The sequence below is a fragment of the Ahaetulla prasina genome, chromosome 3 (assembly GCF_028640845.1).
Source record: "Ahaetulla prasina isolate Xishuangbanna chromosome 3, ASM2864084v1, whole genome shotgun sequence".
Taxonomy (NCBI): domain Eukaryota; kingdom Metazoa; phylum Chordata; class Lepidosauria; order Squamata; family Colubridae; genus Ahaetulla; species Ahaetulla prasina.
The window spans coordinates 127,091,595-127,117,692 of record NC_080541.1 but is presented as its reverse complement, the minus strand read 5'-3'; the positions used below and the strand labels follow the sequence as shown (position 1 = coordinate 127,117,692).

Genomic DNA, 26,098 nt, shown 5'->3' with positions numbered 1-26,098 from the left:
ATCAGAAACCGATGGGGAAAGTTGCAAACAGCAATCATATGACCATGGGATGCTGCAACCATCATAAATACATGCTGGTTGCCAAGAGACCAAATTTTGATAATGGACAATGGGGATGCTGCAAAAATTTTAAGTGTGAGGATAAATAATGTTATTCGATGTTGTTGTAACTTTGAAAGGTCACTAAATGAATGGTTGTAAGTTGAAGTCTACCTGTAGAAGAAGAATGAGGAGGATCGGAACTTCCAAGGTTTCATTATTATAGCCAACATCAATAAAATTAATGTTAACCTTCCAGTAGAGTTGTTTTACTGGACTAGTCTACCTAGTGGGACTGACACTTGTTCAGAAAGCATTGCCACATGTTCATAAAATAGAAGATTTACTCCAAAGTGACACCACATAATATTATTCCAAAAAAAATTGTAGCCAAGTATTGAATAGGCAAGACTATCTATGGTATATATCCCTGCTCTTAATGCTTTTTCTTGCTGGAGCTGAACAGCAAATGGTTCTAGTTAGAAGAAAAACTAGGAAGTGCTGAGACAAGATACTTTTTGGCATGATGGAAATAATAAATCCAGCACAACATGGGACTTCTTTCCACCTAAATACTCATTATTGTGTAAGGATTTCCTGAATGTAAGAATAGTGCATGGGTTTTTTTTTAAATGTAATTGTCCCCATTTGCCTGTTTGTGAAAATCTAAAGGGAAGGACTCAGTGGTGGGATTCAGCCAGTTCACACCACTTCGGGAGAACTGGTTGTTAACTGTCTGAGCAGTTTGGCAAACTGGTTGTTGGAAGAAATCATTAGGGTAGAGAACCGGTTGTTAAATTTCTTGAATCCCACCACTGGAAGGACTGTCTCATCTTTAATTGATCTGTAAGTCATTCTTACAGATGAGTAAGTCTCTATAGCTCTTGGAGCCTTTCCAGACAAAGAATAGAACAAATGCTTTCAAAAATATGCAGTATACCTTACCAGATTGCTGAAATGGCAGTATTTCAGTAGCCTGTCTATAATTGAGCAATATTTTATTTTAATCTTATCCGATCCACAGCCTACTTTTAAATCTATTCTGTTGTGGAGGAATCCACATTTTCCCCAACATAATTTTATCATTCTCCATTCTGCATCCTTGACTAAATTTTTCCTGTTTTTTTAAAAAAAGAAATACCCATCTGCCCATTACAAAAGAAATCTATGATGACATCACTGCTAAGGATTAAAGGAAGCCATTTATGATCCTTAACCTTCCAGAGGAAAACCAATAACAGTTAAGGAATTCTATCTGCTAGGAGGTAATTATTAAAATGGTGGGGGGGGGGCATGATGGCCTATCAGTTAAGATGTTGGGCTTGTCGATTAGAATTTGACATGCAAGCACTGCATGACATGGGAGCTCCTGTTCTCCACCCAGCTCCTGCCAACCTAGCAGCAAACGAAAGCATGCAAATGCAAATAGATAAATAGGTACCACTTTGGTGGGAAGGTAACAGTGTTCCATGCTCCAAGGCATATAGTCATGCTGGCCATTTGACCACAGAAGTGTCTTTGGACAAAACTGGCTCCCTTGGCTAAAAAACATAGATGGGCACTGTCCCCTAGAGTCACACATGAGTGGACAGGGGAAACCTTTACCTTTTTACCTTAATTATTAAAATAGATTAACAACTAGGACACAATCAAGATATAGCCAGTCAGTCAATGCAACTTTCTAATCTTAACAGTTATTTTCCAGCAGGCAATTTTTAAAATGTCTTGTCCATCCATTTTCTAAATCAACAACCACTGATTTAATATTACCCAGAAAATGAACAATTCTGATAAGCCAGTTTTTTTTTTTAAAAAAGGAAGAAATAACTGTATCTTGCTAAAGGGGTGTTACCTAGAGAGTCTTGTTTGAAACAATTAGACAAAGAATCCTCTGTTTAGAAAACAGTTTCACTTGAATCGTTTTCAGATTTTACTTCCCCTTGAGAGTGAAGACTGCAGACACTTCCTGATACGTTTGCGACATGTAAAGCTTTCTGAAAAAATATCAAAACTGGAAGCAAAGTGACTGTTCCGGTTGAATCAGAAAAAGACAGAATAAGTGAGGAGTGAAGGGGAGAAGTGTGATCAATCCAAGGTTGTTCCTGAATTGCCTCAAGATTTCTGTCTCGCCATGTCACTTGTAGAGACCATCCGGCTTTGGAGTGAAGGTGTATCTGCTGCTGATCGCAAGGACTGGGCGGCAGCCCTTGAATCTTTCATGTCTGTTCAGAATCCTTCTTCCAAAATCTGCTTTAACATTGGCTGCATCCACATGATTATGAGGAATTTGGAAGAGGCACAAAAGGTGAGTGGCTGAATTTTAAAGTTGTCATTGTCAGTGACTGAACGAAGCAATCTTGGGCACCAATCAGATAAAATTACCAACTTCTGTTTTCAAAAATACTGTCCTCCTTCTAGTGGATGTCAGATGAAATCTGGTAATCCAAGGGAGAGGGGAACAAAAAGAAAACTCAGAAAATTGTGACCATTGTCTTCCAGAAGTTGGAAAGTACTAACTTTGCCACTCCTGATACTGGTTGCATAACTGATCACTTTAAAAAAAATAATAACCAGTCTCGTAAAATAATAAGTTGGCAGCCCAGTAATAAGAAGTGCCAGTTATCTATCAACCCTTTTTTCATTATTTGTCCAGGCAAACGTTTTTTAAAAAATGAAGTTAGGTGAATCGTTTTTGGGCAACCAAGTCTAAGAGGATTCAAAATGATGAATTTATACATTGTGTGGCGCAGGCCTGGACTAAATATATGACAAAATTTATTGGTGGCCTCGTAAACATGTTGATCATAAACTTGCAATCCAGAAATCATAAGCTAAAAACATATGATAGATGTTATAGATGCATTTACATGACAGCAATTATGTCTATGTATTATGTCTGTTTCCTCCAGGCCTTTATCAGAAGCACAGACCATGACAAGCACTTAGCGGTGGCCTATTTTCAGCGAGGAGCTGTGGCTTACCAGATGGAAAAGTGAGCTAGAACATTATAATATCTTCCAAAAATGATAGACCATTTGCTGGTTTATTACAGTAATCAATTCTGTCATTTCCTGCTTGCCCAACTTTTGTGTGATTTGGGCATACAAATTCATTTTTAGTTTAAAAATTAAAAGAGGTCTTGGAATTATGTATCAGTAAAAAGAAAAAGTAGACAGATTAAGCTGCTGGTTTTTAAATAATATTGATGAACCACAAGCCGCCATCATGTAAAATTATCATGTTGAAACTGCATAGCATTTCTCCTTTTAATCCAGGAAGCTTGCGAATAAAAAGGAATCAACGTTGGGATGCTATTAAGGGAAATCAATGTTCTGTAGACTCTTGTAATGGATGGAGGCTCATCTCGGAACTTGTTGTAAGGAGTAAGGAAGATAATTTGGATGGAAATATTATGCAGGATCCATTGTTTTGGCAAAAGGGGCTGAATCATTTTTAAAATCCAGAATGAGATAACATTTGAAAACAACTGAGGGAAATCACTCCCTCGTTCACCAGACTGCAAGTAGAAGTGCAGCTCAATTAAATATATAAGATTCCGTTATTATAGCCAGTCCCAATAAAAGTATTTTTAGTTTTCCTGTGAAATTTATTTCCCAGTCAGACTTTGGGGACTGATTGGATTGCCAATCCAGCTCTCAGTCTTTTCCAACCCTGCTATCTCTTAGTTATGTTAGATTATTATACCTGTAATGCCCAGCCAACATGTCTACCTGGAGGGCATCAGCTTGAGGAAATCTGGCATTTTCACATTTCCCTTGTTCTAGGACCACATATTAACCATTCTTTTTTTTCTTTTTTCTTTTGCTTTAAGTTATGAGTTAGCTATTACTGACTTAAATGAGGCCTTGGCTCAACTACGGGGGAATGACCTTATAGATTACAAGATTCTAGGCCTGCAGTTTAAGTTGCTTGCTTGTGAGGTAAGTCTTTATTGGAAATTGCAGCTTACTACAAGATCGATGTTTAAATTCAAGATAGCTCTTTCAGGAATGGACAGGGATTCAGTTCATTGCATAATAATGTACTCCGTTATACCAGGGAGAAACCATGTTTTGGGGAGCTGTTAAGAGATTTGAATTTTTGAGGACATATTGTATGTATTCCCATTAAATAAATGCAACAGAAGATTTGCTTATTCATAAAATGGTTGCCAAAAATCTCTATCTGGTTTTTTTTTTTTATTACATTTATATCCCGCCCTTCTCTGAAGACTCAGAGCGGCTTACAGTGTATAAGGCAATATACATTGCCTTATACACTGTAATATACATATATATGGCAAAATAGTAAGGAATGAGTGGAGGCTTATTTCAGGACTACCATCTCAACCCCTCCAGAATTTTACCTCAGCTTTCTTTTTTTCTCAGTAGAAGCCAAGTTTTCAAGGAAAACCGGAAACCACCCATTATCTCCTTCTATCTAAGCATGTTTTTGGTGTCAGAAGGAGATGGAAGGAGGGCAGAAGCAGTCTGGGGATGCAACACACTTTGCTTTCTAGCATGCCAATTTAGATTTTTTTAAAAAATCTAAAAATTAGGCGGGCAGAGAATATTTCCAAAGGGGTATAACTGGACACTCTGAAAACATTCCACATACTTGAACTGCACATTTCAATCCTTACTATAATTATGGTTCCTTTTTGTATTTGAAGTTCATCATAGAAGATCACCGCAGTCCCTTCCAGCTCTAATTGATTTCAATGAACTCAAAGTGACATACAGAATTGCTCCATTTGCTCTTACTGTTGCAATTTAATTGCTGCTACTTGATGCTTTATTTAAACTTATATTTGTGTATCAGTGATTGCATGATCTCTATAGATGCATATGATAAATTTTGCTCTTACAACAGTTTAGTGAAGTAAGTAAGTTAAAGGAGCAAGTTGAACCCAATCAGCATTGAGTTTGGGGGGTGTGTGTGTTGTTTGCTGCAGATCTGAACTATCTATTTATTAGTTATTTTATTTCTTAAACAAATTTATATAGCCACCCAACTCACACATTGGTGACTCTGAGTAGCTTACAAAATCTATCATCCTGATAGATAATATTAGGTGCCCTCTAGAAAGATGGAGGCAGAAAGGTACTTAGAAAGAGAAAAACCAGGGAAGAGATCTGAAATAACCTCAAAAGAAGGGCTGCAAATTGGGGCGAAGAGGAACAGAAGAGCATCTGTTCTAACAAGATTGGGATGGACAATGCAGTTCAGTTTTCCCACATTTGGTATTGGACTACAATTCCTAGAATTCAAGGCTGCTCTGTAATCCGGTGCCTGTGGAAGGCATCAAATTGGGAAAGGCTATATTACCTTATCCTGGTACTCCAAATCCATGAGACTTCTAAATAATAAGAATTAGGTCCAGGTATATTTCTGATATCCCTACTCTTTACTTGCAGCTATTATACAACATTGCTCTCGCCTACGCTAAGCTGAAAGACTGGAAAAAGGCTGAGGAGCATTTGACAAGAGCAATAAAACAGAGGATGGGCTCCAGGCACAACAAGATAGATAAAGCTATGGAATCCATCTTGGTAAGAAAATGTAGAAAGGGTGCATGAATTCCACCTCTTGAATACTGTTATGCATGATGGCTGCTGCCCTCATGGTTGCAAATTTGGTATCAGCATGAAGGGGATCTTTATTACAGATGTACAGTAACTTACCTGCACAAAGGATTAATTTAAAACTCTAACAAAAGATGAGAAATGTCTCTTCAAAACTTGGCACCGAGGAGCAGCAGCTTGAATAGACCATGTAGAAAGCGAAATGTTCTCTTGCTTTGACTCCAGTTCTTTGCTTTGGAGAGTCCAATAAAGAATCCTATCGAGAGCTGAGCAGCCAAGGGTGCATTTTGGTATTCTGTTTGCCGTGCAATCTTTAGTGTGCACTAGGAGACTTCAGTTTCACTGCCTCTGTTTGCTAGAATTTAAAACTGTTAAGCTTATTTCAAAAGAAAGTGGGATTCTTCCTAGATTTAACATGAGGAATCTCAGCGGGGGCATAGTTTTTAGGACTCAATTTACTCCACAGTCTAATTAAGATACTTTGTTACTAAGAATAAGGAAGTTGTTATTTCAACTTAAAAGAGAAAAATGTCTAGATGTTTAATATAAAACATTAAAAATATGTAGATGCTTAATGTCCTGGTGGTGGTTCTTTCTCATGTTCTGAACACATCATTGTATCTATTTACAATTTCTCTCTCTATTCTGGGATTCTATGATTATATTAAACATGGATTCAGCCATCTGAGTACAAAAATCTCTCTCTCTCTCTAAGAGAGAGATAGAGAGAGGAGGGGAGAGAGAGGAGGAAGAGGAGGAGGAGATTGAAGAGCAGCCTGTTTGTTATGAGGTTCTCAGTTAAGAATTTGGAGCAAGATAGCAGAATTGTTTTTTTTTTTATGGGAAATCGCATTCTTTCAAGAGTAACCTCTTAGGGGTGTGTACTAATGACAGTGATGTCTGCAGGGAGAATTTTAAAAAATCAAGATGGTGGCCCTGGCAACCATGGCCTTTTGTACATTTATGTGACATTGATGCAATACAAAAGGAATGGGTCTTCGATCATGCTGTTGCAATCATTATTTTGATGTTTTATCTTCCTGCTCCCCACCACTAGTGATGGTAGATGGATCAGAAATACTCGTTGGCAGATCCAGACCCGAAGATGGCCAAAATCAGCTATCTTGCTAGATTCTCTGGCTTTCTCTCCACTTCTGTCTCTGCCATTTCACTGTGAAATTTAGGTGGTGCACTGCAGATTCTCTTTACCCAATTTATTATAAAAAACATGGAATAAAAGATGTTGGAAGAAACTGTTTTCACTCATTGGGTCAGGGAAACTGGCTGATTTTTGTTCTTTATTTTTGTTTTTGATATGTGCAGAAGCAAAGATTGTTTGAACCTATTGTGATCCCTGAAGGAAAGTTATTTCGACCAAATGAAAAGCAAGTGGCACAGCTGGAGAAGAAAGATTATTTAGGGAAAGCCACGGTATGAATTTAATCTGCCACAAATATAGAATTATTTTGTTTTATAGATAATTTTGTTCCTGGAGTTTTTCTGGAAAGGCTATTCAGGTCATATGATAATAGTTCTGCCAGCTGATTGGAAATCACTGCCCTCAATTGCCATTGCACCATTAACATTTTTAAATCTAGTAAGCAGAAAGTGATACTTTATGTAGCACAGAGATTATTCTCATCTGCTGGTCAAAAACCGATATTAATATTTATAAATAAATACATAAAGCAACCAGCTTGAAGAATTAAGTGGAAAGAGAATGTGCCTGGAATCAATGACAATTTCCTTTCATGGTTAGTGAAAAGATTAGGATTGCAAATAAAGTACACAATTTAAAGTGTACACAAAAGCCAAGTAAAAGGAATGATAAAACATTTGCAGACAAGAGTTGCTATTACATTTATATGGTACCCTGATCGAATTATATGTTTCTACAGTTCCCTAAGTGAAAAAAATGCAAATGTCATTTTCAAATGCCATTATTTTATTTTCACTCTGTAAATCATTGAATGTTAATAGTAAACATGCAGTCAAATTTAGAGAAAGATGCTTATGTTTAACTATGTACCATGTGAAAGATTAATTTGTTCATTGAAGAGTTCATTGAAATGTATCATTTTATCATTGAGGTCTTAACATTTGCAGACAAAATAATGTTCCACCATCTATCTAGTAATGAATAACAAAAAAAAATTAAAAATAATTAAAATATAAATGAAAATTTCTAATTTTTCATTTTTGCCCTGAACATAATAGTTTTCAAGACTATTCTTGCAATTCATGTATTAAATCTATCTGAATTGTTACATTTAATTTCTAGTATACTATGGAATCAACCCTTCATTATCCCTCCATTCATATGGTGGAACTTCCCTTATAATTGTACCCTTGTATTCTAAGCCAATGCTCAGAGCCCCTAAACCTGGGAAACTTTTTAGTAATAGTGAACTCTAGAAGGAAGTCTCAGCTGAAGGAAGTCTTAAGACATGGTAAGTCACACCATAAATACTTTTAAAGTCATGAGCAAATTCTGTTTTTCCCATGGCGGGGTCCATATTCTGCATCAAATTGTTGTTCATTTTGAGACTACCTGTCCTTGATACTCTTTGGGTGTGTGTGTCTTAAATACACTTAAACAGGCCTTTTTTTTAAAAAAAAAATTGCATTTCATTTCAATACTTTGATTTTTAAAAATAGGTTTCAAATGTCCCATATTATACAGACATTTCTGTAAACCCAATAGAATGTCCTGTGTTTTGTAGGTATCCTTGTAAGATTGTTCAGGATTTCCCAACATTAGAGGTAGAATTAGATAAGAAATGCAGGTTTATTCTTCATCATCACTGAAATAGAGAATGCATCACTCAGTTCAGCTTATTTTCAAGGATCAAAAGAAGAGGCATAGAACAGGTGACTGTGTTCAAATGCAAATAACTATTATTTATCTCATGCTAGTATTTTAATACCAGGATGCTATGTTGAGCAGGATGGGGAAATAACAGTTAGAATGCTTACAGTTCTGACTTTTTGGGGTGAATAAAATAGATTAAAAACAAGCCTTGCTTCCCATTCTAGGTTGTGGCATCTGTGATTGACAATGATGACTTTTCTGGTTTTGCTCCTCTTCAGCCCCAGGTAAGAGAGGATCACTACTTTGTTCAGACCCATGTTCTCCTTTTTTGATCATGATTTAGTTTCCACTTTGGGCTCCATTTGCAGCCATAATCTCAGAATATGATCTGCCTCAATTTGCCTTTTGCCATTCCACCCATCACGCTTTCAAAGTCTTATTATCTGCGATCACGCTTTCAAAGTCTTATTATCTCCGATTACCCCCAACTGCTGAAAATGTAAATTATTTTATAAGATGAAGTAAATTTAGATATGAGCCAACAGTGTGCAGCAGCTGCTAAAAAAGCCAACACAGTTCTGGGCTGCATAAACAGAGGGATAGAATCAAGATCACGTGAAGTGTTAGTGCCACTTTATAATGCCTTGGTAAGGCCACACTTGGAATATTGCATCCAGTTTTGGTCGCCACGATGTAAAAAAGTTGTTGAGACTCTAGAAAGAGTGCAGAGAAGAGCAACAAAGATGATTAGGGGACTGGAGGCTAAAACATATGAAGAACGGTTGCAGGAACTGGGTATGTCTAGTTTAATGAAAAGAAGGATTAGGGGAGACATGATAGCAGTGTTCCAATATCTCAGGGGTTGCCACAAAGAAGAGGGAGTCGGGCTGTTCTCCAAAGCACCTGAGGGTAGAACAAGAAGCAATGGGTGGAAACTGATCAAGGAAAGAAGCAACTTAGAACTAAGGAGAAATTTCCTGACAGTTAGAACAATTAATCAGTGGAACAACTTGCCTGCAGAAGTTGTGAATGCTCCAACACTGGAAATTTTTAAGAAAATGTTGGATAACTATCTGACTGAGATGGTGTAGGGTTTCCTGCTTGAGCAGGGGTTGGACTAGAAGGCCTCCAAGGTCCCTTCCAACACTGTTGTTATATTATATTATATTATATTATATTATATTATATTATATTATATTATATTATATTATATTATATTATATTATATTATATTATATTATATTATATTATATTATATTATATTATATTATATTAAATTGAAGTGATAAGTCACTTATCAAGATGCCTCCTATTTTAAAGAAGTGAGGTTTAGAGTGGGCCCTCTAGAACCCTGTCTGACTATGACAGCATCATTTGCAATAATTAACACTTTGAGCTTTTCATTTTAGCCATATAAAATTCAATTTAATTAAACTGAATAATTATTTTCATTTTTAGTAGAACACGAGAAGTTCCAAAACCTGTAAGCATGCAGGGCACAGGGTATTCCATCCTGTGCAAGAGGGAACAGAAATGTTTTGTTATCAACATCATAAAATGGAATTTTTTGGTAACAAATACATACTTACCAACATATTTAATTGCCCAAGACATTAATTTTTATATGGAGGATTTTTTTAAAGGGAACTGGGAGGTTAGAAACCTTTGCCTGTAGTTTTCTATTTCAGAAACTAAATATGGGTTTAAGGAGACACAGTGGCCTAGCAGCTAGCATGCTGGCTTGTCAACTGAAAAATTGGCAGTTCGAAACTCAAGTACCACATGACAGGGTGAGCTCCCATTCTGGCCCCAACTCCTGCCAATCTAGCAATTCAAAAGCACGTCACCCTCCTGCTGGGTGCTCAAACAGAGCACTCCGTGTTAGAAGATTGTAAAAGTCAGTGAAACAGAAAATAAATCACTGTTCACTGAGCTTAGCATAATCTCTGGGTGAAAGAGATTATCAGAATTGTGGAAGAGTGGCAGGTCTGACAGGGGGTTTGCTCTTAAGAGCGAATTTTCCTGGATTTATGACCCCACCGAATTCCACTCCTTCCAACTTCAGCACGCCCCTGTTTTTATCAGGGAAAAGGAGAGGAATGTTGCTTCTGCTCTAGAGAACTTATTAAATTGATTGATATTCCAAGCAGACGGAATTTCACAAGCGTCAACTTTGATGTAGAATCAGCACGGCAAGTACCGACTCCTTTTGAAATTTGAAACCTTTCTTTGTCTTTGATTAATTGACTTTTAAAATGGCGTCTAAAAGTGAAAGTAAAATTTTTAGTACGATGAAGCAGCGTTACTTGTGGATTGTTACAAACGGAGTTTTTTATACTGAAAGGAGGGAAGGAGAGTTATTAAGTTTGAATTCCTGATTCTTTTGAAGACAGAATGGCAGCTAAACCTTTAAAGCCTTCTGGAAGAAGGGATCTGAACCAAGTCTTGAGGAAATATTGAAAGAACAATTAAAACTTTCTGAAGATAGGCAAAAGAGATGATGGAGAATTTTAATGCAAAAATAAGAGAAGATATTCTTATGGCAGTTCAAGGACTGAGTAAAAAATTGAAGGATTGGAAGTGGAAATGCAACAGATCTCTCAGTCAAATAAGTATTTAGAAGATGAAATGAAAGGTGTTCAGAAAAAAGTGGATCAAAATGAAGATCAGGTTGTGATATTACAATATAAACTTATGGAAGGAGCTCTTAGAATTCGTGGTATGCAAGAAGAGCGTGAGAAGACTTAAGAAAAATTATATCAGAAGCATTGGCTGAATTTATTGAAGCGGACCCCAAGAGGTAGCTTACCAAATTGATAAAATATATAGAGTTAATTCTTGGATTGCAAGACAGAGAAAGCTTCCTCGGGACATTGTGGTTTATTTTGTGAAAAGGACTATGAGAAATCAAATTCTGCAAGTTTCATATCAGACAACTTTAAAAATTGGAGAACAGGAGTTGAAGGTGTTGAAAGAGATTCCTTCAAAGATGTTAAGAGACAGGAAGCAATTTGCTTTTTTTACACAAGAACTTAAAAAACATCAGATTCAATTCAGATGGGAGGTGCCAGTTGGACTGACACTATTCTATCAAGGAAGGAGATATAGAATTGACACGGTTTTAAAGGCAAAGGATTTTCTTTCTACAGTTTTGAAAGTCGAAATAGAAGTGATAGAAAAACTCCAGGAGCCCCAAGAAGGCGTGGTGACCCAAGAGCCTTTATTGCTGCCAGTATTAGAGGAACCACAAGAGCAAAGGGTGACAAGAGGAGCCCTTAAGCGTAAAGAAGAGCAACAGTCTCAAAGTAAAAGTCAGGATCCCATTATGGAAGCTGTGGGAGGAGCTAGACGGAAGATACCGGAGGAGGAGCTTCCGTTGTCTGCTTCAAAGCTTCAGGAGGCCAGTAATGGCAAATAGAATCTTGTCATGGAATGTTAATGGCTTGAATTCAGCTCAGAAAAGAAGGAAAATATTTCACTACTTGAAACAATTAAAATGATGTGATTTGTTTGCAAGAGACACATATAAAATTATCAGACCAAAAATATTTAATTAATTCAAAATTGGGTAACCATTTTGTTGCATCAGCTTTGGAAAAGAAGCATGGAATTGTTGTATATATCAGGAAGGATATACCAGCTAAGCTAATTGAGGCAGATATTCAAGGAAGATTTATTGCTATTGAACTGGTGATAGATGCAAAAGACTTTGTTGATAGGTATTTACGCACCTAATCAGCATCAAGAAAAGTTTTACAAAATGTTACATGAGAGGTTGACCCTCTGGGATTATAGTTCGTTTATTTTATTAGGTGACTGGAATGGAGTAATTGATACAAGAAGGCATAAGAGAACTTCCTCCAAGAAGATACCTATACATGCAAAATTACCAAAATCTTTTTTTGAAATGATGGAAGACTTTGAGTTTAGAGATATATGGAGGTTACGGAATCCAGATGAGAGAGATTTTACTTTTTTTTCTGATAGGCATCAATCTTTTTCACGCATTGATTTTATTTTAATTTCTAATGACTTGCTTTCTAGGGTGAAGAAAACGAAGATATTTTCGAGGTGTTTAACTGACCATAGCCCAGTATGGATGGAATTATTACAAGGGAAAAAAGGTGGTAGAACATGGAGGTTGAATGAAAATCTGTTTAGATATGAGGATAATGTAACTTATTGTAAGAAACAGTTAAAAGAATTTTTTGATTTTAATATGTACAAAGGGACACCTATAGGAACTGTGTGGGAAGCGAGCAAAGCGTTTATTAGAGGGATATTGATTTATTTGGACACCAGGCAAAGGAATAATAAACAAAAGCAGCGTAGATATTTGGAAGAAGAAATTCAAAGGAAGCAACAGTTATTAATTCAAAACCCACAAGATCATAAACTTAAAGAGGCTATAAAAATATTACAGAGTCAATTTAATATGTTAATGGCAGACCAGGTGGCAACGAATATACAATATGCTAAACATAATACTTTTGTAATGCAAATAAACCTGGGAGATGGTTGGCATATAATTTAAGGAAGAAACAGAAAGCACGTGTCATACAAAAATAGAATATAAAGGTAAAGAGACATATCAACAGGATAAAATTAAAAAGCATTCTCAGAATTTTATACTGCACTATATGCAAAAGACAAAATATTGGATAGGGATATTTATGATTATTTGAAAGATTATAAGGTGAATATTCTAACATTAGAACAGAGGAGGAGCTGAACCGGCCGATAGCTACTGGAGAAATAGTGGAGGCAATTAAACAATTAAAATGGGAAAACCCTGGTACAGATGGTCTTACAGCAACTTATTATAAAAACACAGGATGAAATATTAGGCCCACTTAAAGAATTATTTAATCAGATACAATTAGAGTGGGAATACCCCGTCATGGAAAACATCTTTTATTTCACTGATATCAAAGAGGAGCAAGACTGCTCTAAACCTGGTAACTATAGGCCGATTTCACTTTTAAATAATGATTATAAGATTTTTGTAAAAATAATAGCAAATAGATTAATGTTAGTTTTACAACAAAGAATTCATACTGATCAATCTGGTTTTATAAAAGGGAGGCAGATGAGGAATAATGTTAGACAGATTATTAATATATTGGAATATTTGGAAAAGAAGAATACTTCAGCGGCACTTATTTTTTTGGATGCAGAGAAAGCCTTTGATCGATTGCATTGGGATTTTTTATTTAAATTAATAGAGAAAATGCAATTTGGAGACTGTTTTATTAGAATAATTAAAGCGATTTATGGAGAGCAAACAGCACAGATTATAGTAAATGGTAGTTTGACAGAAGTTATTAAGATTGCGAAAGGAACAAGACAGGGATGTCCCTTATCACCATTATTGTTTGTTTTGACTCTGGAACCATTATTAGATAAAATACGAGAATTAATGAAAATAGAGGGAATTAAGATTAGACAATATGAGTACAAAGTTAGAGCTTTTGCAGATGATGTAGTGGTTACGTTAATGAATCCTATAAATTCAAGTAGATTTTTGTTGGAAGTAATTGATAAATATGGAAAGGTATCAGGATTTAAAATAAATCAGAAAAAAACAAAAGTGATAATTAAAAATATGTCTATACAACAGAAACAAAAACTAGAGGAAATGACAGGATTTGAGGTAGTAAAAAAGGTTAAATATTTAGGGTCTATATTAGCTCATCGAACAAGAAACTTTATAAGAATAATTATGACTTGCTATGGCAAAAAGTTCAGAATGATATGAATGGCTGGAAGAAATTGCAGTTATCCCTATTGGGAAGGATTGCGGCTATTAAAATGAATGTGTTACCTAGATTTTTGTTTCTGTTCCAGATGATACCTATAATTAAAAAGGATAAAAATTTGGAAGATTGGCAGAGTGGGATTAATAAATTTATATGGCAGGGTAAAAAGGCGAGGGTTAAAATGAAAATAATACAGGATTCACGGGAAAGAGGTGGTTTAAGAATGCCTAATTTTAAACTATATTATGAAGCAGTAACCCTCTCAGTAATAAGTGACTGGTTTAACTTAACAGAGGAAAGAATTTTGAATATAGAAGGTTATGACTTGTTATATGGATGGCATGCGTACTTATTTTATGGAAAAAAAGTGGATAGGGCTTTTAAGAATCATGTGTTGAGAAGTGCTCTTTATGGTCTGGAATAAATATTCCTATAAATTAGATTATAAGATTCCTATATGGCGAGCCCTAGACATGCAATAGAGAATATAAATATAGAACAGAAACAGGAAATGATTACATATAAAGAACTTTTGTATGCTGAAGGAGGTAGATTGCAATTAAAATCATTACAGGTATTAAATGAAGAAGGAGGAATTATACTTGGTTTCAATATGGGCAAATAAGTGCTAGATGGAAAGAAGATCAAAAAATTGGTATAATGCAAAGGAGGAAAATTTAATAAAGCAAATTAGAAATCAGACCCAGGAGCATATAAAGAGATTGTATAATGTGTTGCTTGAAATAGATTCGGAAAAGGATTTGGTAAAGGATTGTATGATAAAATGGGCACAGAATATTCAGGAACCAATAATGTTGGAAACATGGGAGAAAATTTGGGTTAGAAATGTTAAGTTTACACAAGCACAGAATTTAAGGAAAATTTTTATAAGATGTTTTATAGATGGCATTTAGATCCCAAAAAATTATCATGTATGTATCCTAATATCCAAGCGAAATGTTGGAGGTGTGATTGTGATGATGCTACATATTTTCATATTTGGTGGACTTGCAAGAAAATTAAGGTCTTTTGGATAAGAATTTGGTGGATTATTCAAAATGTACTGAAGAAGAAGATAAAGTTCCTGCCACAATTTTTCCTTTTGGGAATTATAATGGATTGTACAGGGATTGAGACTAAACTGATTTTGAACTTAATAACAGCAGCAAGACTGTTGATTGGACAATACTGGAAGAAAGAAGAGATACCTACAATAGAAGAATGGATATTGAAAGTTATTAACTTGGCTGAGATGGCTAAAATCTCAGCGCTTTTAAAAGACAATACGCAGGAAAGATATTTAATTGAATGGAAAAAATGGATTGATTATCTACAAAACAGATATCAGATTAAGAAATATCAGATTGCCTTTGAATAATTAGAAAGTTATTTTATGTAATGGGGAGGGGGTTGGGAGACGAAAAGCTTTGGATGTGGTTATTTGGATTGGACTTTACCTTGTGATTGACCCGGGAAGCCGGGGGGGTGGGGGAGGGAGGGGGTGTTTTGTTTTGTTTTTTTTTGGGAGGGAGGGGGAAAAAAGGGGGAAAATGTTTTTGTTTTTTTTAAAACTCTTTCAATAAAAAAAAAAAAAAAAAAAAAAAAGCATGGCAAATGCAAGTAGATAAATAGGTACCACTTCAATGGGAAGGTAACAGCGTTCCATGCAACTTGGTGTATATTCATGCCGGCCACATGACCAAGGAATTATCTTCAGACAATGTTGGCTCCCTCAACTAGGAAACAGAGATGAGCACTAGAATCGAACATCACTGGCCAGTTACCAATTTGCTTCCTAGATGGGATGTGGGAAGGAAAAAGAAAACTACTTCCCCTTCAGTCCAAGTGAACTCAGGCTATCTATTAGAAAAGATTGAATGTCTCCTATTGATGGATAGGAATAAGCTAACATCTATGCTGTGCTTACAGACATCAGATCCACCTCCCAGACCTAAATCACCAGAAGTCCTCAGGTAAGATCAAGTCCAGAGAATACTAACATCCATTAGTTATTCCTTCAGCCAATCTCTCCCAAGACTACATAAAGAATAGTTACAATAAATTCAGAATTCATGTAGATACACAACATCACAACATGTAGATATACATCATTAGCTATCTAATTAATGTAAGATAAAAGCTTGTTATAATAAGCAGGAGCATCATTTTCTAAACAAAACAGAAAAAATATTCTAAACACATAAATGTGCAGATATTGTAAAATGCAGAATGATTTATTGGAGGTTTTTTTCTCATAATGCTTCCACTCTTTGCATCTTAAGAATTAGACATTATGGGAAATATTATGCATTGAACAAAATGCTCTTGATGACCAATTCCTTGTCTACAAGTCCCATTTCTATTCTTCTGATTGATTCCCCCCCCCCCCCCCCGGAAATTGGAATATACAGAAAAGGAATCAGTGGATGATCTAATACTGTATACTCTTGCTTACTTATGTAGGGCACTGCAAGGAAAACCTCACAGAGTCTTGTATGAATTTATTCCTGAAACTTCAGAAGAGCTTCAAGTTGTTCCTGGAAACATTGTTTTTGTTTTGAGAAAGGAGAGAGACAACTGGGCCACTGTTGTGTTTAATGGAAAGGTAATGCACGTCTTTAAAGCTGTAATTTACAAATGGGCTACAGAAAATGTGTGAAATAATTGAATTTGTCTGACATGGATTTTTCAAAACTCATGAGACCTTTGGCTTGGGCCAGATTATCTGACTGTGAAACTAATATTATGGACAAATAATTTTCGTAATATGGTGTGGTTTAGACCAGGGTTCTCCAACCTTGGCAACTTTAAGCCTGAAGGACTGGGCTGGGGAATTCTGGGAGTTGAGGTCCTCCAGGCTTAAAGTTGCCAAGGTTGGAGAACCCTGGTTTAGACAATGATACGAGTGAAAAATATTTTCAAAGTGGTCCTTTGTGCTTTGATTAATAGCAGAAAAGATAAAGTGGTCTTCTCTATACACAGTCTGAGAACCACTTCCAACCACTGCTGCCTTATCTACATTAACTATTGGTGTCATTTTGGACCTTCATTCTAAGTACACTGAACTGATTATCAGTTGTAGGTTACCAGGCGGTATTGTTTTCTGTAATTACATACATAGCATTATCACATTAATACCTCAACTCAAAGAGCTCAGAGTCATATTGCTAAGGATGAGCATGACAAAAATGAACTTGTTAGGTTGAGAGAAATGAATGAGGGATGAAGGATTTACCCAACGCTGCAACACAAAGTTTGGTGATGAAGCATACAGTAAATAAAATGCTCAACAGCTTTCCCATCCTGGTGCCACACACATTTACCACACATTTATTTATTTTTATTTATGTATTTTATTAATATGTTGATTTCCAATTTTCATTAGCACCATTAGTATGGATATCCTGGCTTTAAACTATTTGGCAATGATTAAGCACCAGAAATCTGCCTCCAACTATCTACCTGATGCATTAAAAACATATAGATTTTTTTTTTTTTGCTGGCATGTTATAGTCGTTTGGATTTTTGCAGCCAAGATTTGGTAATCACTAGAATTAGGGAAATTCCAATACATAGAAAATATAAGCTTGGAAAGGCCACTTTACAATTTTTCCATTAAAGCCAATGGTATTAATTAATCCTTAGTTCATTCCTAGAAAAGTAGTAATTTCTGTCAGACTCCAATTTGTGCCAGGGTTAGGGTTAGGGTCAGGGGCGGGTTTCCAAACCCATTGCTACTGGTTTGCTTGTGGGCGTATGCATGCACACATGCAACACATCTGTGCATGTGCAGAAGTGTCTGGGCGGATGGGCGAAGCATCCTGCTGCTGCCACCGGTTCACCTGATCCAGGGCAAACTGGTAGCAACCCACCACTGGTTAGGGTTAGGGTTAGAGGGGGTCAGAGATTTGGAAAAGCAAATCTCTGTCTGTGAAGGAGGTGGTAATGTTTCACTCCATTCTCAGGAAGCCATTCTTGGATCCAATGATATTGGAGAGCGTTGGATAACTTTTGTCCAGTCTCCAACTTTATCTTTTTTGGGGAAGACTGTTGTAACTGTGGTAGGAATCCACCTTTGGATAACTTTGGATGAAGCAAGTTACCTAGACCCTTTTCAGTTGTAGTTCAGGCTGGGTTATAGTACCAAGACAGCAATACTTGTATTTATGAACTTTTATGACTTGGGAAAGGGATTGCGTCCCTTTAAAATTTTGGAATTGAGAGTGGAGGCACTGTCTCGTAGTGCTTCTCTTCCTTCTTCTGTGGCCAGTTGCAATCAGTGCTTGCTGGGGGAAAAGGGGAGGTCTGTATGGGCAGCCTCAGGGCCCGGGTCTTTAATCACAATTTAACACCTACATGAAACCACTGAAGGAGGTCATTTGGCAGCATGGTATCATCAGTATTAGGATGATACCGAGCTATGCAACTCTGCTCCATGCTGGGCAGGTGATTTTTACCCAGTTCCTGGAAGTTGTGAGAGCCTGAATAAGGACGAAATGTGACCCACCCTAGCAAGGCGGAGTGGTTTGCCACCCCCTCTCCCCTGTCCCTAGTCTGGTAAGTTATCATCTTTGACTTTGATTGGATAGTACATCTCCAGACAGAATTGTCATACAATTTGAGGGTCCTTTTGGATTTGTTGCTCTTGCTCAAGGAGCAAGTGTCAGCTGTGGCAAAGGGGCTCTTTGCACAAACTCCTTATGTGTCCCAGCTTTGCCTATTCCTGAACTGGGAGGCCTTTGGGCACAGTAACTCACATCTTAAACCATTTCCTGACCGGGCTACTGCAATGTGCTCTACATGGGGCTGCCATTGAAGACCTCTTGGAAACTATGGTCAAGAATGCAGTGGCACATTCAGTTGTGGCACCCTGCAGTTTCCCATGCCACACCACAGTTGTATGAGCTGTACTGGCTCCTCATCTCTTTTTGGGTACAATCTGATTAAAGATTTAAATAACAGAAGGCCAGGTTAATTGCCAAACCACCTCTCCTTAAGGGCATTTGTCCATTACTAGGTCAGCCAAGGTGGGCATGCTCCAAGCCCCTTCCCATAAATATTGTCATTCAGTGGTTCCTCTGAATCATGCCTTCCCTATAGCTGCTCTGGCCTTTGGAACAGACTCCCATCTAATACCAGTAGTTTAGCTCAGATATCTTTTAGCTTTCTGGAAAGCCATGGAGACCTGGCTCTTTGCTGAAGCCATGGCCCAAGATGGAGATGAGCCAGTGGATATAAAGTAGATGAGATGCTACAGTACCATACTAAAAAAGTGTAAACTTTTGTAAGGGAGATACAATTGTGTGTTTTGCTATTTTATGTTTTGTTGTAAGTGTCCTAGAATTATTGAGTGTACCATAGGCAGCCATATAAATCTAATACAGTAAATAAATAAATAAACCAATATAGTATTTCAGTATAAGCTTACTCTTGAGAAATTCAACATCCAGTCACACAAATGCTGCACTGGTGCCTTCACAGCAGCACCACCTATAGTCATTTTGCTGTAGGTCAGTTCACTTACTGCTTAGCAACTTGGCTTCAAAACTTTCATAAGGACATCTAATATTACATCGTGACCCCTTCCCTTGCTTTGCTGCTGAAGATTTCTGTTGATCTCCTAACAATTTCAAGCTCCATTTTTTGATTCGGGATGTCCTGTGGCCTGGAATTACTATCTTTACCTAAAAGCAATACATGCTCCTTAGGGCAGTAACTTTGCTTCTCTAATTATGCTCCAAGTCCCTTTGCAAAGGAAACATGCCTCTAAGAGACAAGATTATCAAGTTAAAGTAGTCAGGTGTTTGTTTGTTTTTTGGTTTATACCTAAATTGATATTAAAAACAATTAGAATTTGTTTTTTTCCATGTTGTACACCATAACCATGTGGGGTAGTAAAAGGCAGTATTCTTTCTGACATTGGTGATCAAACATAAGTGAAAGGTAAGTGGAACCCCATACGTGAATGTAAGGAAGTTGTTTTGTGATTTTGAACTTTCAGTTTTTCATGGACAGCAGGGGTGTCAAACTCGCGACGTCACGTGATGTACTGCAACTTTCTCCCCCTTTCGCTAAAAAGGCGATGGAGGTGACCAGCGCGGGACGCATCCGGCCCACAAGCCGCGAGTTTGACACCCTTGATGTAGAGGAACTATATGGCTCAGAAAAAGAAGGTACCAGCCAATTAAAAGTGCTGTCATATAGACATTAGAAATAAAGAATGGATATTTTTTTCATTCTCATAAAAAATCTGGATGCATTCTAACATTAAAAATTCTTGCTTTGACTTCTGTGTAGAAAGGGATTGTGCCTTGTAACTACTTACAGCCAATGGAACTGCAGAACCAGCCTATATTCCAGGTGAGAGCCCAATGATTTTGTTGGTAAGAATTATATGTAAGAAAATGGATTGGATATGCCTACCAAAAAATGAAGCTCCATAATATCTCCATGCTCCCCTTCCATATTATTTAGGATTTCTCAGTTGAACGACCTCTTTCTAGCTAGCAACAGTAAACAGTAAAATGATACCTGGAAATGGGAAATACCACCCTCAGTACACAATTAGATTTCTCTTCAAGGTTGTGACTTGAAAAGAAGTTTGAATTTCCCTGCTTCCTTCAGTTGGGCTGCTTTAGAACACACACTAGAATAATCGTTCCAGGTTTATTAGGAGTTAAAATTTATTCAAGTAAGTTTTTATTCAGCTAGTTACCTATTGATTTATCAAAAAGTGGCAAAGGTTCAGATCAGACAGAGACAATGCTCTCTTCAAGGAGTGCATCTTTTTTTATGGAGATGTATATGATAAATCCAAGCCTGGACTACTACTCCCAACAAGCAGAGATCACCTTACCTGTTTTGTGTTGTATGTTTTGCAACTTAAAACAGTTCAGTCACTGCATATACTACCCTCAGGACTCTGACAAGCTATTTCCATTCTCTCCAGGAAGAAAACAATAAAGAGATGGATATCCCTGCTCCACCAAGCTTTGCTGCTCCAGAATTCCCCAACCATCCTTCAAGTGAGCAAAAATCACATACAGCAAATAATCCTAATGTTTCGGGCTATTACAAAAGCTACCTCCAAATCTATTCCCACCACCCAACAAAGCTAAAACAGGAGTTACTCTGTTTAATTTCTCTGTCTTTACGAATTATGAGAAGGAAATATTAACAGAGGCATAAGCTACATTTCTGATTAATGATAAACTCTTAAGCATTATAATTTTCAGTTTCATGTAATATCATATTTATGAACACCAATTTATGAAGAGACCATAGGAATCCTTTAACAAATCATGATTTAAATCAAGCAAATGCATAGTCTAAGGACTGTGTTATTTTTTAACAAATATTTTTTATGTAACAATTTTTTCTGTTTTCTGCAGGTCGCAGCGGAGAATTGAAGGTATATGATTTCCTTTCATTGTGAGCTTTTGGACAGGCAAAACTGCAATACTAATTGCTGTTAATTAAAGAACTAATGGAGTTCCTATTTCCAGCAAGGACACAGCATCTTATACAAATATTTAAAAATAATATATAAACAGGGCTGTCAAATTATGCCTCTCACAAAAATATTAACTCTTTACTCAATACGAACCATTTTACACCCCAGGTGGTGCACTGGTTAGAATGCAGTATTGTAGGCTGCGTCCAGTCTGGAGTTCTTTCCTTGGAACTTGAAATATTTCCCACCATTATAACACATTTTTTGATGTTTTAACAAACCATTCAAGAAGTATTTATTGGACTGTGAGTTGTATTGTGTTGGGGGGTGGGTGCACTGAGGGAGCTCAACCAATCTCATTGTACATATGTTGTGCACTGACAATAAAGATTTGAAATTGACAGCATGCAAATAAAAAAATAAAGAATATACTGCTGCCTCTATATACCTTTAATTCTATTCAAAAAGCAGAATTAAAAAATATTGGTCACAGCACCACAGCTGTACCCACTATTTTCACCAGTTTTAACCACTGTAATGCCTGAAGTACACAGCAGAGTTTTAGCATGTCTTTTCATGCACTGAAATCATGAACTGATCAGGGTCTTGTATTTTCTCTTTAACAGTTTGATGCATCTCCAACACCTTATATCATCAAAGTGCATTACAAATTCACAATAGCCCTGCTTGTGAGTCCCAACTTGTCTTACAGCAGCCTTTTAGAGAAGGTGTGTAAGAAACTGGAACTCTCTCCTGAGCATACAACACTGAGGTAAGCAAGACCACTCAGCAGCACTTCGCTCCTAATGAGTGGGATGAAGCCTTTTTAGTCCTCACCATGTCTTCTGTTGCTTAGCTACCAGACAATAGATGGCAAGGATCAGGTCCTGAATGAAGACGGAATGACAACCTTATGGAACCATGCAAAGGACAACTGCTTGACATTGTGGTGTACCGTTAATGAGGTAAAACAGACTAGATTAGAAAGCAACATACTTTGTTGGGGAGCACCACCACATAGAATTCCACGAGAATATTAAATATTAAAATTTAGGTCAGTAATCTCTGAAAATTGCATCTAAACCCACAGAAACCTTTTAACTATAAAAAGTGAAAAATGCTACCAATATTATTCTGAAATGGCATTTATAATTTTTCCACTTTTTCTCTCCCCACACCCCTATCCCAGCAATGTAAGATGTTTAGGTGTAGGAGTAGATGTTTAGCATTTACCAATATGAAAGGTGCATCTGGAAGAATGCTGTGCCATTTAAGATAGCTAAATAGAGCTTCTATTAATTAATTATTTTCCATTTTTTTCTGTTAAGTTTTGTATTCCGTTTTTTGAAAAGCTTAATATACACATGTGCATAAGTAATAGCAATTCAAGCAGCTATAATGAAGGTACTTTTGGGGGGAAAAATCAAACTGCTAATTATGAAAGCATCAAGAGATACTTAAAGGCATTTTTTTTCTCACATTAGATCAGCAAAGATAATTTAAGAATGGAAAACGGTGAAGAGGCACAGCAGAAAATACTAACAGAGACTGAATCAAATCGAGTTATAGCACGTTATACTTACGAAGCCACTCAGGCAGAAGATCTGGAGTTTCAGAAAGGGGACACAATTGTTGTTCTGGCCAAAGGTAAATTTTATCTTGAACTATGGAAACTTAAAAGTCATTTGAGAAATTATCTTTCTCCTTCTAGTTCCTCCATCTTAAACCTTAACTCCAATTTTTCATCTTAGCAATCATTAATTACATGAACTAAATAGCTCCACCTACAGGAAGCTGCAGTGTACATATTTATTTCTACTTCAATCCATATTTTTTGCAAGTTCAATAAATTTCATTCGGAATGTGTTAATTAAGTGATGGTAGATCATACTGGTATGATGAAAGTTTCCAAGTTTTAGCAGTGTGCACAGTTCTTTCTGGAGCTCAGATTCACAGCTCTTCTTTCTTGGAAAATAAATACAGTGTTGTGGTATTGGTCTCTTATGACTTACCATCTTTAGGGTCCATTTTCCAACCAGTTCTCTTCCTCAGTGTTAATTGCCTTGAAATATTGGCTCTGGGCATCTTTCATTTCCTCACTTTTGTTGCCTTTTTCAATCTCTTCTTCATCTCCCTTACATACATCAGTGGCAATGTGAAGTTCACGCTCAGTGCTATTAAAAGGGATGGACAGGATATCTAGACAGTAGCATGGCAACTGAGAACCCTACAGCTTCTTGGCTCAAAATCATACTGAGTATGGCTTAGACTTTGTATTGGAAGGCAAAAAGATGCCCTGGAGCACACTGGAGTGCACAAATAGCATAAATCTATGACCACTAAAACCAAACACAAATTTTTCCAGGATGGTATTCCATCTGCATTAGGCAAGTGTGGAACCCCAGGGAAAGATGCAGCTGCTTAAGAAAATGCAAATAGGTACAAAGTGAGCACCTTCACGTGCTCCAAATCATTTCTCCCCCCACTCTCTTTTAATACAAAGCACTGCACAGCCCGGGTATCAAATGTCTTGTAATCTCACAACTGTATGCTTCTATTGGAGAATTTACATTTGTTTTTCAGATTTCCCAATTCATCTGCGGTTTGCAGTCAAGTAGCATCCACTCACTCTTACCACCAAATCCATTAATATTTTTACCAAATACAGTATTGTTTAGCAAATTAGGCTTCTAACTTCTGATCATAATCTTAATAAAAACTCATACTCCCATCCTTTAATGGCCATATTCTCCCTCACAGGGATTTGGTAATGTTATAAATGGCTTAGTTATGGAACCCTCCCAAAGATTTCTTACATAGGTTTTTGCAGATTTCTCCATGAGGCACCCTCTTTCAATTTCATTTCCCCATTCACCCTTACTCAGTGGTGCTTATGATTCAATCTTATTTTATCTTACAGTGAATGAAGAGTGGTTGGAAGGCACGTGCAATGGGAAAGTGGGCATTTTCCCCAAAGCATTCATTGAACACAGCCAAAATCTGGAAAATAATTCTGAAGAATAAGTTGAAAGCCCACAAAGAATGGAAAAAATCATTAATTTTTTTTCAAAGCAACTCATTCATTATATCGAAAGTTGCCTTTGCCAATTGAAGCCCTTATTTTTTTTCTTGCTATTATTGTGGTTCAGTGTATTTTGCTTAAATGCTTATCATTTATAACTTCCCTATATTATACCTTACCTAAAGTGCCAGTTATTTGCAACTGGATTCATGTTTAGTAGCAGTATTTTACTTTCCATCTCTGGCAACGTTCTTTGCTGTCAGTAGAGTTATCATCTCCAAACACAGGAAAAATGTATCTTTCAGATCTCAAAATGTTTTGCTACCTTGTTAGGGCAAATAATGTTAAGTACTGCATAGCAGAAGCAAATAATAGGCCATGAAGAAAAAATGGGCAGAAGCTACAGCTGCTTCAATTTCTACTGCAGAAACTTTCAAAGGCACATGTGCAAACCTAAGATTGAACCTCTGAATCTTAGATGAGAGGCTGGAAGCATAATCTGAAGATACTTCCATCTCTAGCAAATGATAATAATTCATTAATTAACTCAATTGCTTCTGTATAGTGTTTTACTGCAATAAAAAAATTACCTGCAAGGTTGTTGAAAAGCAGCACAATGTTCAAGTGTTGATTTTTGCCAGTACTTCTTCAAAAGGTGTGGTTTTGTTATTTTGTCTATAAAACACAACTAGTGTGGTTTTTCCCCCAACTACTATTAACACAAAAACCAACTCTTTGATAAAAGAATTTACCTGTAGGGCAGTTCCAAAGAGTTTAATCTGTTAAACCTTGGCTGTCTAACTCCAGAAATCCATTTAGTACTCTGTGTGTGTCTCTCTCAAACACTGCCAACACTTCTGTCACACTCAGTAATTGAAATGATACAACACAGCTTGCCAATAGCGTTTTTCTTGGTGTAGAAGATGCAACCTTGTTCACCGTGCTTTGTCATATTCAACTTCACTTGCTGTATGCATCACTCTATAAATCCCTTCTACTTGTTAACAGAGCTATCCTCTGCCACAAAGAAATCAATGGAGTTTCATTAACAAGAAATAATTGGTTAAAGAAAATGTTACTACACGAGACTGGCTGTAGAGAACATGGTTTAATTAAAGGCAAAGCTGAGTTCAGCAGCTGCAGGTCTCACACAGACAGACAAAAACACAAAAGAAGCTTACGACACAAACCAGTTTTCTCTGCTGGGGGAGGGGGTTCCCCCCCTTCCCTTGAGGTTCTAGCCATGGCAGGGTGTGTGTGTAAAGGGTGGATGGGGAAGGGAGCCCTGCCTTAAAGATTCAGGTAAAAAATAAAAGAGAGAGAGAGAACATTCCAAACACCAGATTTCTCATGCAGAAATGGGAACCTATGGGTCAGGATTCTGGCAGAGTGGAGAGTGTGAGATCATGAATCTGGTTAGGTTGTCTA

The 26,098-nt window shown here is 36.9% G+C and overlaps 1 protein-coding gene across 1 annotated transcript; it reads left to right on the top strand.

Annotated features, from left to right (window-relative positions):
- Positions 1–1,973: 1,973 nt before the first annotated feature.
- Positions 1,974–25,360, top strand: NCF2 (neutrophil cytosolic factor 2). The gene is made up of 15 exons (XM_058178149.1): positions 1,974–2,344; positions 2,949–3,031; positions 3,872–3,980; positions 5,457–5,591; positions 6,948–7,055; positions 8,661–8,720; positions 16,125–16,168; positions 16,659–16,800; positions 20,493–20,555; positions 21,145–21,220; positions 21,587–21,606; positions 22,275–22,420; positions 22,505–22,613; positions 23,133–23,295; positions 24,569–25,360. Exons 1-15 carry the CDS (start codon positions 2,171–2,173, stop codon positions 24,670–24,672), a joined length of 1,536 nt encoding a protein of 511 aa, XP_058034132.1. The 5' UTR covers positions 1,974–2,170; the 3' UTR covers positions 24,673–25,360.
- The last annotated feature ends 738 nt before the right edge of the window (positions 25,361–26,098 follow it).